Source organism: Moschus berezovskii, chromosome 19 (assembly GCF_049115385.1).
Source record: "Moschus berezovskii isolate FMDL1 chromosome 19, NW_MosBer_1.0, whole genome shotgun sequence".
NCBI classification, from domain to species: domain Eukaryota; kingdom Metazoa; phylum Chordata; class Mammalia; order Artiodactyla; family Moschidae; genus Moschus; species Moschus berezovskii.
Genome location: NC_142478.1, coordinates 58597990 through 58614726, shown reverse-complemented (window position 1 = coordinate 58614726; position 16737 = coordinate 58597990). Strand labels below are relative to the sequence as shown.

The window sequence follows — 16737 nt, the reverse complement described above, 5'->3', positions numbered from 1 at the left end:
ATCCAAGGATACATTAATAGCGTAACTGGTTAAATACATTACAGTATATCCATACAATGGAATGTACTAGAGAAAGCAAAATGAATGATGTCTATACATACTCACATGGAAAGGTCTCAATGAAATACTGTTAAGTGGAAAAAAATAAGTAATTTGCCTTACATAGTTGTCAAATACATATATATGGCCATAATATATAAATATATCAGTTCAGTTGAGTTACTCAGTCATGTCTGACTCTTTGCAACCCCGTGAACTGCAGCATGCCAGGCCTCCCTGTTCATCACCAACTCCCGGAACTCACCAAACTCATGCCCGTTGAGTTGGTGATTCCATCCATAGTATTTCATAAAAATTCTCTGGCATAAAAATTTTTTATATCAAGGTACTAAAAAATAACACGCAAAATGATCACATTTTTATAAAACTTTCAGAGAGAGACAGAGAGGAGAGACAACAGATATACAGAAAAAGTGGGGCTCCAGTAGCTTCGTCTTTGAGGAGTGATGCTGAAAAGAATGAAAAATGATTTTATATTACTCTATATGATTGAGTTCTTTTTTACTTTTAAAAAGTTTTGTACCTTATTTTAATAATTTAAAAAAATTCTAAATATTTCTTAAAAATATATGATATACACTTGCTGACAAATGGTTGAATTAACTGAACTTTGTAGTTTGGTCATGAGAGGGTTTCAGGGAGGGAAGCCTCTTGGCTGTGACTCACACCCTGAGGCCGGCTCTCCTAGGCTCCCATTACCTGTGAGTGAGCGCTTGTAGACTCCCTGCAGGATTGCGGCAATGCGGAAGAAGGAGAAAGCCACGTAGAAGTTCCAGTTCTCAGTAGGAGGGATCCCCATGTGAAGACAGTACATCCTGAAATAGTCCTCTGCAGTAGGGATTCCCAGCTCAGTCAAATCACAGTCACTCAACCCTGAAGCGACAGAGCCAGGACTAGGCAACGACCTCATGCTCCCCTGTGGCTCCCAATATTTGAATTCTGAAAATCATCTTGTCCCTTGGAAATAAGTTTCACAACTAGTTCAAAGGGTTATAGGTCATCATTTTAAGATGTCTGGAATCCAAGCATGAAGCTGTTATTCATAACCTGGGAATTTATCCTTCAGATATATTCAAATATGAGTAAGAAAAGATGTTCTTAAAAGTTTCAGACTAAATTGGCAGTAAAGGAAGCAATGAGGGCCTCCAAGTTCCATCTGGACCACAGGTAAGGGTGGATGCATATTATTTTCTATCATTCAATAAAAAATGGTATTCAAAGAAATCTCACCAAATTATGAAAAAGATAACTGCAACAGATAAAAAATCTTACTGATTTTCTTCATTTGTAAAATTTTGATGGTTCAGAAGCATATAATATATTCTGTTCCAAGAATTTATCCTAAGAGTATACCTTATATACAGGCAAAGATATTACTATGCAGATATTCACTGCCCTTTTTGTGGAAGCACAGGGAAGTTAGTAAGAATTTAAAAAAAAAAAAAAGCTGGAAACAAATACCCAAATAGAAATCAAACCAAATGCCTTGAAGAAGTTAATTCTTTAACAGCGAAATCCTATGCTGTCATTAAAAATGATACTGTAGAAGAAATACTAAATACCCGAATTTCATGAAGCAGCCCAATCACCAACTACTTCAGCTGAGTTTGCCCAAATCTTTGAGAATGAAGAAGGCTCCATCCCCACTCCCCCAACAGCAGTTCCTACCTGGCTGAATGGGAAAACCGGATGGCAGGTAGTGAGCCAGGCAGTTGTAGGCCACATCGGCAAGGGGGTCGCCTAAGGTAGAAAGTTCCCAGTCCAGGACAGCAAGCACCTCAGCAGTTTCTGGATGGAATAGCAGGTTGTCCAGCCTGAAGGAGCCACAAGGAATGGAGACGGCACTAAGAAAACTGATCGCTGGGGAGTGTTCCATGCTGAGTGTTTATTTTGTTGGCCCCTCCAAACACACTTCCCACCCCTCTGTGCCCCATGTGCCCAGGAGCATGCATGGGCTGCATCCACCAGCTCCCTTGCCCTCTGGCTCAGCCAATGGGGACACCAACAGGCAATGGGAAGGGGGCCTGCATATTAATTCCCCAGCCCCGTCTCAGCACAAGGCCAAGGGACAGCTATGTTCCTCTCCCAAGGGCCACAGCTTTGGTGAGGCAGCCCTCGCCACATACAGACAGTATCCAGGTTCTGGTACTTCTCCTTCCCTGAGATGGTTTTAAAACAGGTCTGCAATTTTTTGACATTCCTGCCACAAAAGGAAGAGTCTAATCCTTCACCTTTGGAAGCCTCTCACTTCTAACAATGATGATGCAGGTGGAAGTGGTGCCGAGTGACTCCCAAGACAAGGACAGAAAAGGTGATCAGCTCCCGCCTGGCCCTCTCCCCTCAGAATACACACCTTTACAGCCCTGAGCTACCAGGGAAGAAGTCCAGCTACCTAGAAGCTACTATACTGGAGCGTATGTGTGTGTGCAGTTAGTCGCTCAGTCGTGTCCAACTCTGCGACTCCATGGACTGAAGCCCACCAGGCTCCTCTGTCCATAGAACTTCCCCGTACTGAAGTGGGTTGCCATTTCCTCCTCTAGGATATCTTCCCAACTCAGGGACTGAACCCACATCTCCTGCATTTCCCGCTCTGGCAGGGAGAATCTTTACCACTGAGTCACCTGGGAAGCCCCACACTGAAGAGACTAGTTGAGAAATCATAGATATACAGAGAGAGATTCAGGGAGCCCAGCTCTCCTCTGCCTCCGTGCAGATGTGTGAGTGAGCCATCAGGCAATTTCAGCCCCTGGCCTTAAAGTCACTCCAACCAGCCATCTTGTCCCCAGACTGTAGACTCATGAGTAAAATCATTGCTGTGGCTATTGACAGCAATGCAGTTTTGGAGGTGTGTGTCCTGCAGTAGTTACAACTGGAGCCTGTGCTTGTGCCTTCGGATCTGGGGGTGGTACTAACTCTTGCTGTGGCAAAGGCCCCAAATGTCAATAGTGCCAAAGCTGACAAACCCTTCCTTAAAGGCCATGCACAGGGAGATAATTATGCATGGATAGTTGTCAGCAGTAAACTGGGGCAAGACCAGCTGCTTCTTTCCCCTTCAAATGCCCTTCCCATCACTTTCCACATCTAAACATCAACCCTCCTCATGTCGAGTCAACCTGAAGTCCCCGTGCACCACTGTGGTCCGCTGCTGCCTGGGAAGGTGGAGGGGCAGCCACTCGATGAGCCTCTCCATTGCTGGAATGGTGCTGGTTTCCGAGGCTCGATACTGCTTGATCCATGTTTGCACCTGACGTGCAATATAGTCCCCTGAGGGAAAGAAGATTAGAATATGGTGTGCCATTTCAACAAACTCCAAAGGTTTCAGAAATCAGCCACTGTGTGAAACCCTTTGTAATGTCTGAGGCATCTTCATCCCATGACTGGAGAATTTTCCACTTGATGCTCCTGCTCCCTCAGAAGCCACTGCTATTTTGTCTTGGCTGGATCTGTGTGATCTGGGCATTGTTCCCAGCCACACAGCCCTCTGAGCCTGATCTCTGGCCCTCTCAGAGATCCTATAAGCTTCCTCACAGTCTTTAATAAATCCTTTCTTAGCCAGAGGACAGTGCTTGGCTAAGAGCATGGACACTGGGATAGACGGTCTGAGTTTGGTTCCCGGCCCTGCCATTCTCTGTGTGTTCTCAGGTAGGTTACTTTACGTCTCCACGCCCTGTTCCTCATCAGTGAGACGGCCCTCAGTAGAGTTGTTGGGAGGATGAAATATGTAAGGCCCCGGCAACTATTCCCAGCATGTAGTAAGTAATACATGAGCATTTGCTATTATTCAGTTGTTTATTAAGAAACCCAGAGTTACCACAGTTGAGGAACTTGGAAGTTATGGGACCATAGACTAGAAGTGAGTTCTGGAGTTACCTGGCTCACAGGTAAGCTTTTCAAATGATTTAACCTTTCTAAGCCTCCATTGTTTCATCTGTACAATCGGTGTGCTGATACCTATATTCCCAAGGACCATTGTGAAGGACAAATGAAATCCATACATAACATGCCGAACACAGAAGGCTGCTCAATGAATAATGGCCATTATTACTGTCACCGTCATTGCTGTCAAATGACAATTATAGTCACTATTAATAATAAACAACATACCAGGTAAATGCTCTAAGTCAAGCCCTCACCCCTCATCTGCGAGAAAAATGTTTCCCAGGAGCTTAAGGACAAGGATAGAGAGATTGGGCTCCTTCCGTGGAGTCAACTGCACACTCGGAGCATCCACTCACCTGTCATTAGAAGGATCCAGCAGACCTGTAAGAGGCTTGATCAAAACCCACAGGAATTCAGCCCAAAACAAATCAAGCCTTGAGAACTAACTTTCAGTTTTCAGAATTATAGGAAGTAGAAGTCAGCAGTAAATGAAACAATAATCAAAATAAATCTATAATACACTTACCTGGTACCTTTAAAAACTCATTTAAAAAAACTGGTGAGGGGGTTGTTCTAGACTCTTCAATCAGATCCTGATTTGGAAAACAAACCAGAAAACCTTGCTTATAAAATATACAAGAGGAATAATGAGGAAATCGAATATGGACTGGGTCTTAGATATTCTGAGAAAATGGTAAATTTTCTTGGATGTGATAATGGTGCTGGGGGATATTCTTATTATTAGGAAATGATACTGAAGCACTTAGGAGTCAAGTGTCAGGGTCTCTTAATCATGTAGATAGATAAATACAGAAAGAGATAAATGAATATGCAAAAGTTAATCCTTAAACTAAGTCACAGGATATAATTATTCACAGCACTACTGAATGTTTCCGTAAGTTTGAATTATCATAAGAAATCAAATACTAAAGCCTCCAGAAGCTGAACCTTTGTTGAAGGAGCCCCTCAGGTTAATCTCCTACATGGATTTAGGATGTCCCCCTGCCCCCCATGCACACACCACCCCAGTGCTGTGCACACTCCCTTCTCATGGGAAGCAGGTACAGCTGTTCCTGTGTCTCTGCTCTGTTGGCCACTGGCCTCAAGCAGGCCTGCCAAGGCACAAACACCCTTCCTCCCCAAAGCAGCCTACACTCTGGGATGAGAAAAGGGAATTATATTCTCTACAGGTCCTTGGTGGAAAGTTTCTTTGGGATAACTAGATTGAACCTAAAGGGATCTTTGTCAAAGTTCCTTTTCATCAGAAATCATGTTTATGTGCTTTTTTTTTCCTTACAAATTTATATTTGTTTTCTTTAATAAATCATATATTCACCTGGTTCAAAATTAAAGTGACAAAAAGGTGTACAATAAATCCCCGATCCCCTGCCCAGCCACTCAGCCCTTTTTCCCCAAAGTCAAACCACATGACTAATTTCTTAGGCATCCTCTTAGGGATATTCTTCACGTGTGCAAATAAATTAAATGTATTTAAATGTACCAATTTTACACAAGTGGTGTATTAGCTATACACAGCCTGTGCCCTGCCCAGCAGCTGATTCCTAAAATAACTTAAGAAATTACAGGATACTTGAAAAGAATATCTGATGGCCCTGTAGCGGGACCAGTGAATGTGAAATCTGAGAAAGCTATTTTATGTAATAAGCCTCAAGACATAGCCAGCAGCCCAGGAGCTTGACCCTGAATTATATAAAATCAGACCAGATTTCTGATTTGTCTCTTTGTCAACCTAATAGGTCAGTGGAAAGCATATCAGAATGGTCCACTTTAAAACTAAAAGGCAAAAGATCCACTCAGCACATAGAAGAGCCCTCCTTAAACTGTTCTGTCTTCACTGTGCAATGGGATGTCACACTGCCCACTGCTTCATGTGACAGAGGCTTTGTCCATTCACAGCACTGGAACAGGTGCCATCTCCTTTGCTTTTCATATCAGCTCTGTGAGGGGGCAGGGTAGGGCTTTTTTGCTGCTGCTGCTAAGTCGCTTCAGTCGTGTCCGACTCTGTGCGACCCCATAGACAGCAGCCCACCAGGCTCCCCCGTCCCTGGAATTCTCCAGGCAAGAACACTGGAGTGGGTTGCCATTTCCTTCTCCAATGCATAAAAGGAAAAGTGAAAGTGAAGTCGCTCAGTTGTGTCCGACTCTTAGCGACCCCATGGACTGCAGCCTACCAGGCTCCTCTGTCCATGGGATTTTCCAGGCAAGAGTACTGGAGTGGGTTGCCATTGCCTTCTCCGAGGGCTTTTTTACTCAACCTCTATTCTTGAGAAAACTATGACAAAGTAATGGGGCTTGCCCGAGGTCACCCAACAAATCAGCACCTAACTTTTGTTCCAGGGCTCTTTCCATCCTGAAACAACAGATCAATATAGGCAACATCTGTTGTCTTTGCCTACTGGCCCTTTTACTAGTAACTAGGGCTCCAGATGAAATATAGGATGCTCAGTCAAGTTGAAATTTTGGATCAGTTCAGTTCAGTTCAGTCGCTCAGTGGTGTCCAATTCTTTGCGACCCCATGAACCGCAGCATGCCAGGCTTCCCTGTCCACCACCACTCCCAGAGTTTACCCAAACTCATGTCCATTGAGTCGGTGATACCATCCAACCATCTCATTCTCTGTCATCCCCTTCTCTTCCTGCCCTCAATCTTTCCTAGCATCAGTTCAGTTCAGTTGCTCAGTCATGTCCAACTCTTTGTAACCCCATGAACCGCAGCACGCCAGGCCACCCTGTCCATCACCAATTCCCAGAGTCCACCCAAACCCATGTCCATTGAGTTGGTGAGGCCATCCAATCATCTCATCCTTTGTTGTCCCCTTCTCCTCCTGCCCTCAATCTTTCCCAGCATCAGGGTCTTTTCAAATGAGTCAGCTCTTCGCATCAGGTGGCCAAAGTATTGGAGTTTCAGCTTCAACATCAGTCCTTCCAATGAACACCCAGGACTGATCTCCTTTAGGATGGACTGGTTGGATCTCTTTGCAGTCCAAGGGACTCTCAAGAGTCTTCTCCAACACCACAGTTCAAAAGCATCAATTCTTCAGCACTCAGCTTTCTTTATAGTCGAACTCTCACATCCATACATGACCACTGGAAAAACCATAGCCTTGACTAGACGGACCTTTGTTGGCAAAGTAATGTCTCTGCTTTTTAATATACTATCAAGATTGGTCATAACTTTCCTTCCAAGGAGTAAGTGTCTTTTAATTTCATGGCTGCAATCACCATCTGAAGTGATTTTGGAGCCCAGAAAAATAAAGTGAGCCACTGTTTTCCCAACTATTTGCCATGAAGTGATGGGGCCGGATGCCGTGATCTTTGTTTTCTGAATGTTGAGCTTTAAGCCAACATTTTCACTCTCCTCTTTCACTTTCATCAAGAGGCTTTTGAGTTCCTCTTCACTTTCTGCCATAAGGGTGGTGTCATCTGCATATCTGAGGTTATTGATATTTCTCCCTGCAGTCTTGATTCCAGCTTGTGCTTCCACCAGCCCAGCATTTCTCATGATGTACTCTGCATATAAGTTAAATAATCAGGGTGACAATATACATCCTTGACGTACTCCTTTTCCTATTTGGAACCAGTCTGTTGTTCCATGTCCCGTTCTAACTGTTGCTTCCTGACCTGCATACAGGTTTCTCAAGAGACAGGTCAGGTGGTCTGGTATTCCCATCTCTTTCAGAATTTTCCACAATTTATTGTGATCCACACAGTCAGGGTCTTTTCAAATTAGTTAGCTCTTCGTATCAGGTGGCCAAAGTATTGGAGTTTCAGCTTCAACATCAGTCCTTCCAGTGAACACCCAGGACTAATCTCCTTTAGGATAGACTGGTTGGATCTTCTTGCAGTCCAAGGGATTCTGAAGTCTTATCCAACACCACAGTTCAAAATTTTGGATAGACAACAAATAAATTATTATAAATATCTTCCAGTGAGACCACCAAGATGGAGGGGAACCCCACTAAATTGGTAATTCTGATCAAAAGTTAGCATTTGATACAGATCTGGCTACAAGTGGAAAGGGTAGAGAACCCCCTCTATTGTGACTGGGAAGTCAGCAAGCCTGCTATGTGGTAGGAAAGTTTCTCAAATGGTCAATTTTGAGGCCTCACATCATGTGCCTACAGAGTGATAGAATTTTAGGAAACTTGGTAAAAATATGTCAGGAAGTTGATGTACATTGGATACATACTGCAGCATTTGATACAGTCCTAGAGGAATAGGCATGCTTTAGTTAAAAGCAGAGAAAGAACAAAATACAGCTTACTGAGATTCTTTTTAACCACGGTCAGGAATGCATTGAGAGTCAGATAATTTTGAATGCTGCAGGGCAAAATGAAACTCTTTGGCTCAGGCTAAAGTATCTGCATGCAAAAGCACGGAGACAGTTGTGACGGTGGTTATAAAACTGTGCATTTGTCAAAATTCATAAAGTGCTACCTTTCAATACAACTGACTTCCAAAAGGAAAAGGGAAATCCTGACAACACCAAGTGCTTACAAGGATAAGTAACAACTGGAGCTCTCAGACAATTAAAGAAAGAAAAGAGCAGCAACAAATTATACAAACAAATACCTTGCTACAATGGCATTTAAAAAAATTCACCCCTGTTGAAAAGAATATTTAGAGGAAATGGTAAAAAAAATGGAGAAGAAAATACGTATCTTAAGTACTTTTGGCCAGTCAGTATCAGAAAAAAAGAAAGATTTAAATAATACAGTGCAATAAAATTTGCAGGGAAAAGAGATTCTAGAGTCCATGGAGGGATTTATTTCAGGACAAAACATCTAGGTAACCAACACCTCCACTGAAATGAAAGTGGATTTCCAAGTAGGAAGCTAACAAGCCCACCTCACATTTACCAATGGTGCCTTAAAACCCTGGCACAATGGAAATCATGAAAGCAAAGGACCAATGAGGAAACATCAGCACAAAAAACAAGGGGCCCCTTGCTCACCGTGTTTCCCATAATCTTCCAGGCCTGCAGCCTTGAGGTCCACACTGTGAATCTTGCACAAGACTCTGTTCATGGCAGTGTAGATGGCCCGCCTCTGGCTGGGCTCCAAGCCTGGCAGAGAGGGGTCTTTGTAGATGAGGCCTGGGCAGTATTCCATCAGATAGAAAGGGGTACCGACAACACTGGGAGGGACACAAACAGGGTGTTTCAGTGGCCTGTGATGTGGCAGGCTGTTAGGGCACTGCTCGGTCCTGTGTGTAAGCTATAAGTGCTGGGTGGGAGTTCAGACTCAGAGTACTGGAAACTTCCTTTTTCCTCTGCATATAAGTGGAAGTTAGAAGTACTCTTCCCCAAACTAAGCCACACATAAACATCCCTGTCTACACTTCCTTGCCAGCATGCCTCTCTTCTCTTTGGAATATACTCGAAATGGGATTGTGATAATACAGGAAAGCAGCATGTTGGGTCAGGGGGTGGTGGGTCAGGTCTGGAGTCACACAGAACTAGGCTTAAGTCCCACCTCTGCCCTCCCTAGAACTGTGATCCTGAGGAACATATTAAACCTCTTTGAGATTTGTTTTTACTAAATCTAGAAAGCTTCAAAGAATAGCTATAAGAATTAAGGGAGCAATATATAGGCAATGCCTGGCATATGTGTCTGGTTCCATAAGGGTTCGATAAATATCCCTTTATGTTGATGTTATTTTCATCATTATTCAGTGAAATGAATGGCATACACAACACCCCAAAGTATTAAGGTGACACACCAAAATGTCATTAATCAATCTTTTTGTCACTACTAGAAATCAGTTTAGTACTCTGAAAAGTTGTTTGGAAAATTCTACTGCTATAAATATTCATCCTGACTTGAAAATTTAAATTATTTTTAGTTTAAGTGTAATATTGCTGCTGGAGTTATGAAAGAAAATGTCTTTATTCTTAGGAGATTATATGCTGTCTGCAATTTACTTCAAAAAGTTCTGTGAATAATAATTACATACATATGAAATATACTTACTTACTTATAAAATAATTATATAATTATTCATCCAAACAGTAAATTAGAAAATGTTTATATAATTATTAACCATTTCTATAAAATTATTTTATCTATATCATACACTTACATATACATAGAAAGGAAATGTGGCAAAATGTTAACAAATGTTTTCATCTAGATGAAGTGTAAATGGGTGCTCACTGTACTGTTTTTTCTTCTTTCAACTTCTATGCATGTTTCAAATTTTTCATAATTAAAAAATCAGGAAAAAAGAGACTGAGAAAGTATATTATAATGCAATTCAAAAACAGTTTAGAAAGCCCACAATAAAAAAAATTAATTAAAACAAACAACATGAAGCTAGATGGACGTAGGCTCTTTAAATGTTAGAAAAGATGTTTCCTACCCATTCTCATGAAAGCAGGCATTTATCTTTCAGAATAACTTAAACCTCTCTAGGGGAGGTTACTATAAAATTTCTTTTCTACTCAAATTTTACTTGTCTTTAGCAAACTAGAATTTGAGTTAATATATGGACTTTTCTGTAGCTTGAATATACAATGGAAAAAAGAAATCTGAACATTACCTTGAGTCTTCACAAAGGTCAAGAACTTTGGGGACAGGGACTCCAGCATTCGCAAGGGCTTTCATTATTCTGGCAGAAAAAGATGAGAGACACTGCTGAATGAGGTGATCAGATTTTCTTGAAATTATTTTTTGATTTTAAAATGGTACGTGCAAAAATCAAAATGGAATGCTAAAATTTAAAAATTTCAATTGACCCAAGAAGGCAAAAAGGCAAGGAGAACAAAAGAGAAATGGGACAAAGATCTAATAGGAAAATCATAGACCTGAGTCAAATATATCGATAATTACATTAATAGCGTAAGCATTCCAATTAAAAGACAAAAATTGTCCTACTGGATACAAAAGCAAGACTTAATATGCTTTAAATATAAAAACATAGAAAAAATAAATAAAATATGAAAGGATGCAAAGGGAAGTTCCATGAAATTGGTGAGCATAAGAAAGCTGGTGTAACTATATTAATATAAAAAAAAGAGACTTAAGACAAAGAGAACTACTAGAGATAAAGAGGGACATTTCAGAACAATACAAGAGTTAATTCACCAGGAAGATATTATAATCATAAATGTGTATGTGCCTTAAATAACAAGGTCCTACTGTATAGCACAGGGAACTCTATTCAATATCCTGTGACAAACCACAATGGAAAAGAATATGAAAAACAATATACATATGTATGACTGAGTCACTCTGCTATATAGCAGAAATTAAACATAACATTAAATCAAATATACGTCAATTAAAAAAATAAAAAATAAATGTGTATGTGTCTAAATAACAGAGCTTTAAAATACCTAAAGTAAAAATTTCATTATTAAAGACAGAAATGGACAAACTGACAATCATAACTGAGACTATAGAATGCCTTTATCATTAACTGACTTTATCAGACTAACTAGAAGTAGTAAGATAAGAACAACACTACCAACCAACTTGATCTGATGGACAGTTCTGTAACACTCATACAACAGCCACAGGATATACATTCTTTATGAGCACACACTGTACAGTCACCAAGATTTATCATGTAAATAAATAAGTCCTAATAAGTTTCCAAGTATCAAAACCTTAGTATTTCCAAGACCTTAACGGAATTAAAGGAACATTAAAAAACACTTCAAACTGTAATAATAATACATGTCAAAACTTGTGGGATGCAGATGTGCTTAGAAAGTGATTCATAACTTTGAAAGTTCATGTTAGAAAAGAAGAAAAATGTAAACCATTTACATTTACAAAATCTAAGGTTATAGCTAAGAAGGTAAAAATACATCCACAATAAGCAGATGGAAAGGAATAAAACTCAGAGGAAAACTAAATGAAATAGAAAATAAACAGGAAAATTAATAAAACTAAGCATTTGTACTCTTCAACACAATGATAAATCCTTAAGTAGACTGATGAAAGAGAGAGAGAAAATACAAATTATCAGTCAATTGCAGGAATCGTAAAGAGGATATCACTAGAAATCCTACATACATTAAAAGGACGGTAAGGGAATATTTTGAGCAATAAATTTAATTGTTCATATGAAGTGGACATACATAACTTTATATATATTTATAATATAATTTTACATATTTTAAAATATAAATGGACAAAGTCCTTGGAAATTACAACTTCCAAAGCTAAGGTAAGATGAAATAAAAGACCTAAATAATCCAATATTTATTGAATTGAACCCATAAGCAAAAACCTTTTCCTAAAAAAACTCCAGGCCCAGATGAGTTTACTGGTAAATTTTATGAAACATGTGAAGAAGACATTTTTTAAATAGAAAAATAATTAGTCTTACCACCAATACCTGACTCTCCTGCTTTTGCCTGCCTGATGTCCTTTTCCCTTTCCATGTTCTAATATTAATACCTCAGACGCTCCTTTGGGAAACAACTCTCCCCAGCTGTAGTTCACATGCTTTGGGCGACAGTGATTCAACCCTGATTTCAGGGTTAAGCACATGACCCAGATTGGCCAATCTGAACAGTGCATCCTCCTGACCACAGAGACTGGTTCAGGAACAAACTGGTGACACATATTGGGCCAGTAAGTCAAACTCAGGAAGTATCCTACAGTGTTCACTGGGGTTATCAAGGAAACAAGTATTGAGAGATGGAGAGAGAGAACAAATGGGTCCTGGTGACATTATTTGGGCCCTTGGATCCAGCCATACCTGAAAGATTTAGATAATGAAGTCAATACATTTTAACACTTCTCCTTTATTTTTTTGAATACTTAAATCAGGCTAGGTAGGTTTCTGTCATTTAACAATTTGTACTGACAAACTACCCAAACATGACAACGGTAAATTTTGTGGTGTGTTCCTTTCCAATATTTTTGTTTCAATGTATGCTGCTGCTGCTAAGTTGCTTCAGTCATGTCCAACTCTGTGTGACCCCATAGACAGCAGCCCACCAGGCTCCCCCATCCCTGGGATTCTCCAGGCAAGAACGCTGGATTGGTTTTCCATTTCCTTCTCCAGTGCAGGAAAGTGAAAAGCGAAAGTGAAGTCGCTCAGTCGTGTCTGACTCTTAGTGACCCCATGCACTGCAGCCTACCAGGCTCCTCCGTCCACGGGATTTTCCAGGCAAGAGTACTGGAGTGGGGTGCCATTGCCTTCTCCTAAGACATATATAGTTTCTATCTGTTTTTGCTACATTAAGATTTTATCGTATACATTTTATTACAGGCATCCTTTTATTGGCAACAATCACAGTATAATCATTAAGACTGGGCTATAGAATCCTACCACCCCTGTGTGTGAAGCCAGGCTCCATCCCTCACATACTAGTTATATATCACTGGTTTTTTAAAGTTCCATTTTTCTATAAATTGGGGGTCATTAAGAGTCCCTTGGACTGCAAGGAGATCAAACCAGTCCATTCTAAAGGAGATCAATCCTGGGTGTTCATTGGAAGGACTGATGCTAAAGCTGAAACTCCAATCCTTTGGCCACCTCATGTGAAGAGTTGACTCACTGGAAAAGACTCTGATGCTGGGAGGGATTGGGGGCGGGAGGAGACGGGGACGACAGAGAATGAGATGGCTGGATGGCATCACCGACTCGATGGACATGAGTTTGGGTGAGCTCCGGGAGTTGGTGATGGACAGGGAGGCCTGGCGTGCTGTGATTCATGGGGTCGCAGAGAGTCGGACACGAGTGAGCAACTGAACTGAACTGAATAGGACCATATCAGGGGGTTGCTGAGAATTATCTGAATTAACAATACATTCAAAGCATGTATTATAGTACCTGACACATACTGAACACTAAGTATTAGCTATTACTGTTATTGTTCCAACAAATAGAAATACCAAGGTTTGCAAAATCACTTCTTGATTACTGCATCTATAGGTTATTTCCATTTTTTATTATAAATGACACTGCAGTCAGCATATTAATGCATAAAGGTTTTCTCCCTATTTAGAACTATTTTTTAAAGAGAGATCCTCTATTGGAATTATTAGGTATAAAAATATGACTACCCTGAGGTTTTTACAAATTGTGTTATACTGTTTTCCCAGTTTTCCAAATTTGATTTGGCATTTTATAAGCAGATACATGTTTCATCTTCAAGTGCACATTTTATTCCTTTACTAAAATGGAAATTCTGTGCATTTTGGATTTTTCAATGTCCTTCGAACAGTCCAGAATTCCTCAGAACACTGGGAAGTTGGAGAGAGTTCCCAAGCAGAATGCATACACAGTGGTAGTTCCACATTTCAGGGTTTTTATTCTGTAAGCACATACTATCACATGGGCACACATATAAATATAAATGCTCACAAATAGCTATAGAACTTCTGTGGGCTTCACAAATGAACCCCGAAGGCTTCATAAATGTCAGTCATCAGTAGCTGTCATACACAGAGTCAGACACAAGGAACCAAAAAGTCAGAGGAGAGACAGTAAGTAATGAGGAAGAGGCCACGTGCTAAAGTCACATTTTCCTGACTACTCGCTGCAACCTTCCTTCTGGAGAGCACGATAGGCAGAAAGAAGAAGGAGGAGGCAGAGAAAGTCTTCTGGGAGAGGAAGCTCCACTCTGGAGCCAGTCATCATGCTGTCACTCACTGTCCAAGGGTTTGGAGCTAGGCTTTTCAACCTACTATGTTTTGTTTTGTTTAATATTTATTTATTTTGACTGTGCTGGGTCTCCACTGCTGTGCACAGGCGTTCTCTAGTTGCAGAGAGTGGGTGCTACTCTCTAGTGTGGTATGCATGTGGTCTTCTCATTGTGGGGGCTTCCCTTATGGAGCAGCAGCTGTAGAGCGCTCAGGCTTCAGTAGTTGCAGCTCCCAGGCTCCAGAGAGTAGCCTCAGTAGCTGTGGCCCCAGGCTTAGTTGCTCTGAGGCATGTGGGATCTTCCCAGACCAGGGATTAAACTGGTGTCCCCTAACCAGTGTTCCCTGCATTGCAAGGGAGATTGTTGTCCACTGGACCACCAGGGAAGTCTCAACTTACTATGTTTAAGTTTTCCTATTTGTGAAGCAAGAGATTTTACTTGGGATGGATTATAACACAATTATTGTTTTAAACATCTTATTATGAAAAATATCAAACATATATAGAGGTAGAAAGATTCATATAAGGAATCAATTCATGGATAGTTTCAACAACTTTCAACTCAACTCTTTGGGCAATAGCCCCATTTAGTAGGAGCTCAAAAAGTCTTGTCTCCTACAAGTTTAGATAGAGAAAACAAGCTCCTAAAATTAGGGGACAAGTTCTTATCTGAAATAATTTTGGAGCATCATACTTATAATTTTAAATGTCTCAAGGCACTATGATGGGGTGCTGACTTGCTAGCCCAGGAGCTGGGCTGAGAAGGCTGGGAACAGCGAGCACAACTTTCACCCTGAGAATTTACCTGAACTCCCTCTCTACGGCATGCGCGGATGGAAGGAGTATCCCGGGGGGTTTCTTCCTCAGAACCAGCTGATGGTTAGCCAGCTTAACGTAGTAGGTGGGATTTGACTGCCCGTGATCAAACTGAAGGAGTTCCAATGGGCCTGTAGGTTTGAAAGGAAGGAACACTCAAACCAGCGCTGGAGGACAGGTGTGGAGAGAGACTCTTTCTTTCTAATGAGTACTGCACATGGACAAAGAACATCCTGATATGGAATGCACTGTAAGGAAAGCATGTCCTCCCTGGGTACCAGACATGACTGGGTCAAATCTCCAATGTCACATTATAATGTAGCAAAGGCCACTGAATTTACATCACAATTTTCACTTTGTGCAGGTGTCCAGTTTTATCCTTCCTGGCTATTTCTGCTCCATGAAAAAAGCTTTATAGTTCTGTTTATCAACCATAAGCACAGTCATGGCAACCCATCTTGCTAACTGGAATGCTTTAAGCCAAGGACAAAAGGTGCCCTTGTGTGTCCCTCACCCCATGCTTGGGCACATCACACCTGATACTAGTATGACAGCTGAGAGCAGCTATGCAGAGGCCTGCTTTCAAGATATGCAATTTCCCATTCCATCAAGCTAAACTGTGAGGCTCCCTTGCAGAAATAGTATATACAGGGACTCTGCACTTCTGCTCCAGTATTCTTGCCTGAAGAATCCCCATGGACAGAGGAGCCTGGTGGGCTACAGACCATAGGGTCACACAGACTCTGACATGACTGAGCGACTAAGCACAGCACAGCACAGCACTTCCACTGCAGGGGCCACCAGAGGGGAAACTAAGATCCCACAGCCACAAAGCCAAAACACAACAGCAACAAAAAGAAACAGCCTAATTAACCCTGGTCTTCCCAATGAGATGAACTTGACACATAAGATTCATTTCACTTGATCAGAAGAACAGGCAGTGGGAGTTTGCCTGAGTTGCCTGGTCTGCTCAGAAAGGCTCCTACAACAATCCATCAAGGGAAAAAAATCCTCACATGAAGCTGCATACAAAGAGTACTTTCAAGGATCAAACTTTATCACCAGGTAGAAATTTCTTCAAAAGTTCATGAAACTATAATAAATTTTTTTTTAAAAAAAAGGTATTGAAGCACCTGTTTTTCTGAGGGTGAAATATGAAAAAGAAGAGAGGGACCTTTGAAAGATGAAGACAAATTGTCTCATTTTAAACTCATGAGACTTTTTAAGTCAACTTCATAAAACAGGCTGTCATCTCAAAAATATCAGAAAGACCCAAACACCCTAGCTGTTTGCAGGCAACTGCTGCCACGCCATGGTCTCATGTGGAACAAGAGCCAAGTACACTCTGGGGACCCAT

The 16737-nt window shown here is 41.1% G+C and overlaps 2 protein-coding genes across 4 annotated transcripts in view; one reads left to right on the top strand and one right to left on the bottom strand.

Annotated features, from left to right (window-relative positions):
• Window positions 1–16737, bottom strand: part of LOC129542602 (acyl-CoA dehydrogenase family member 10) — a 50009-nt gene that overhangs the window by 17461 nt on the left and 15811 nt on the right. For all 3 annotated transcript variants that reach the window (XM_088828182.1, XM_088828183.1, XM_088828184.1), the window contains exons 7-12: window positions 15370–15511; window positions 10500–10568; window positions 8914–9095; window positions 3174–3324; window positions 1729–1874; window positions 760–933 (exon numbers count right to left, since the gene is read on the bottom strand). In XM_088828182.1, coding sequence (XP_088684308.1) covers window positions 760–933; window positions 1729–1874; window positions 3174–3324; window positions 8914–9095; window positions 10500–10568; window positions 15370–15511 — 864 coding nt within the window. The remainder of the gene's footprint in view (window positions 1–759; window positions 934–1728; window positions 1875–3173; window positions 3325–8913; window positions 9096–10499; window positions 10569–15369; window positions 15512–16737) is intronic.
• LOC148774885 (uncharacterized) overlaps window positions 1–16737 on the top strand; it is a 68570-nt gene that overhangs the window by 48343 nt on the left and 3490 nt on the right. The gene's annotated exons all lie outside the window — the stretch shown is intronic.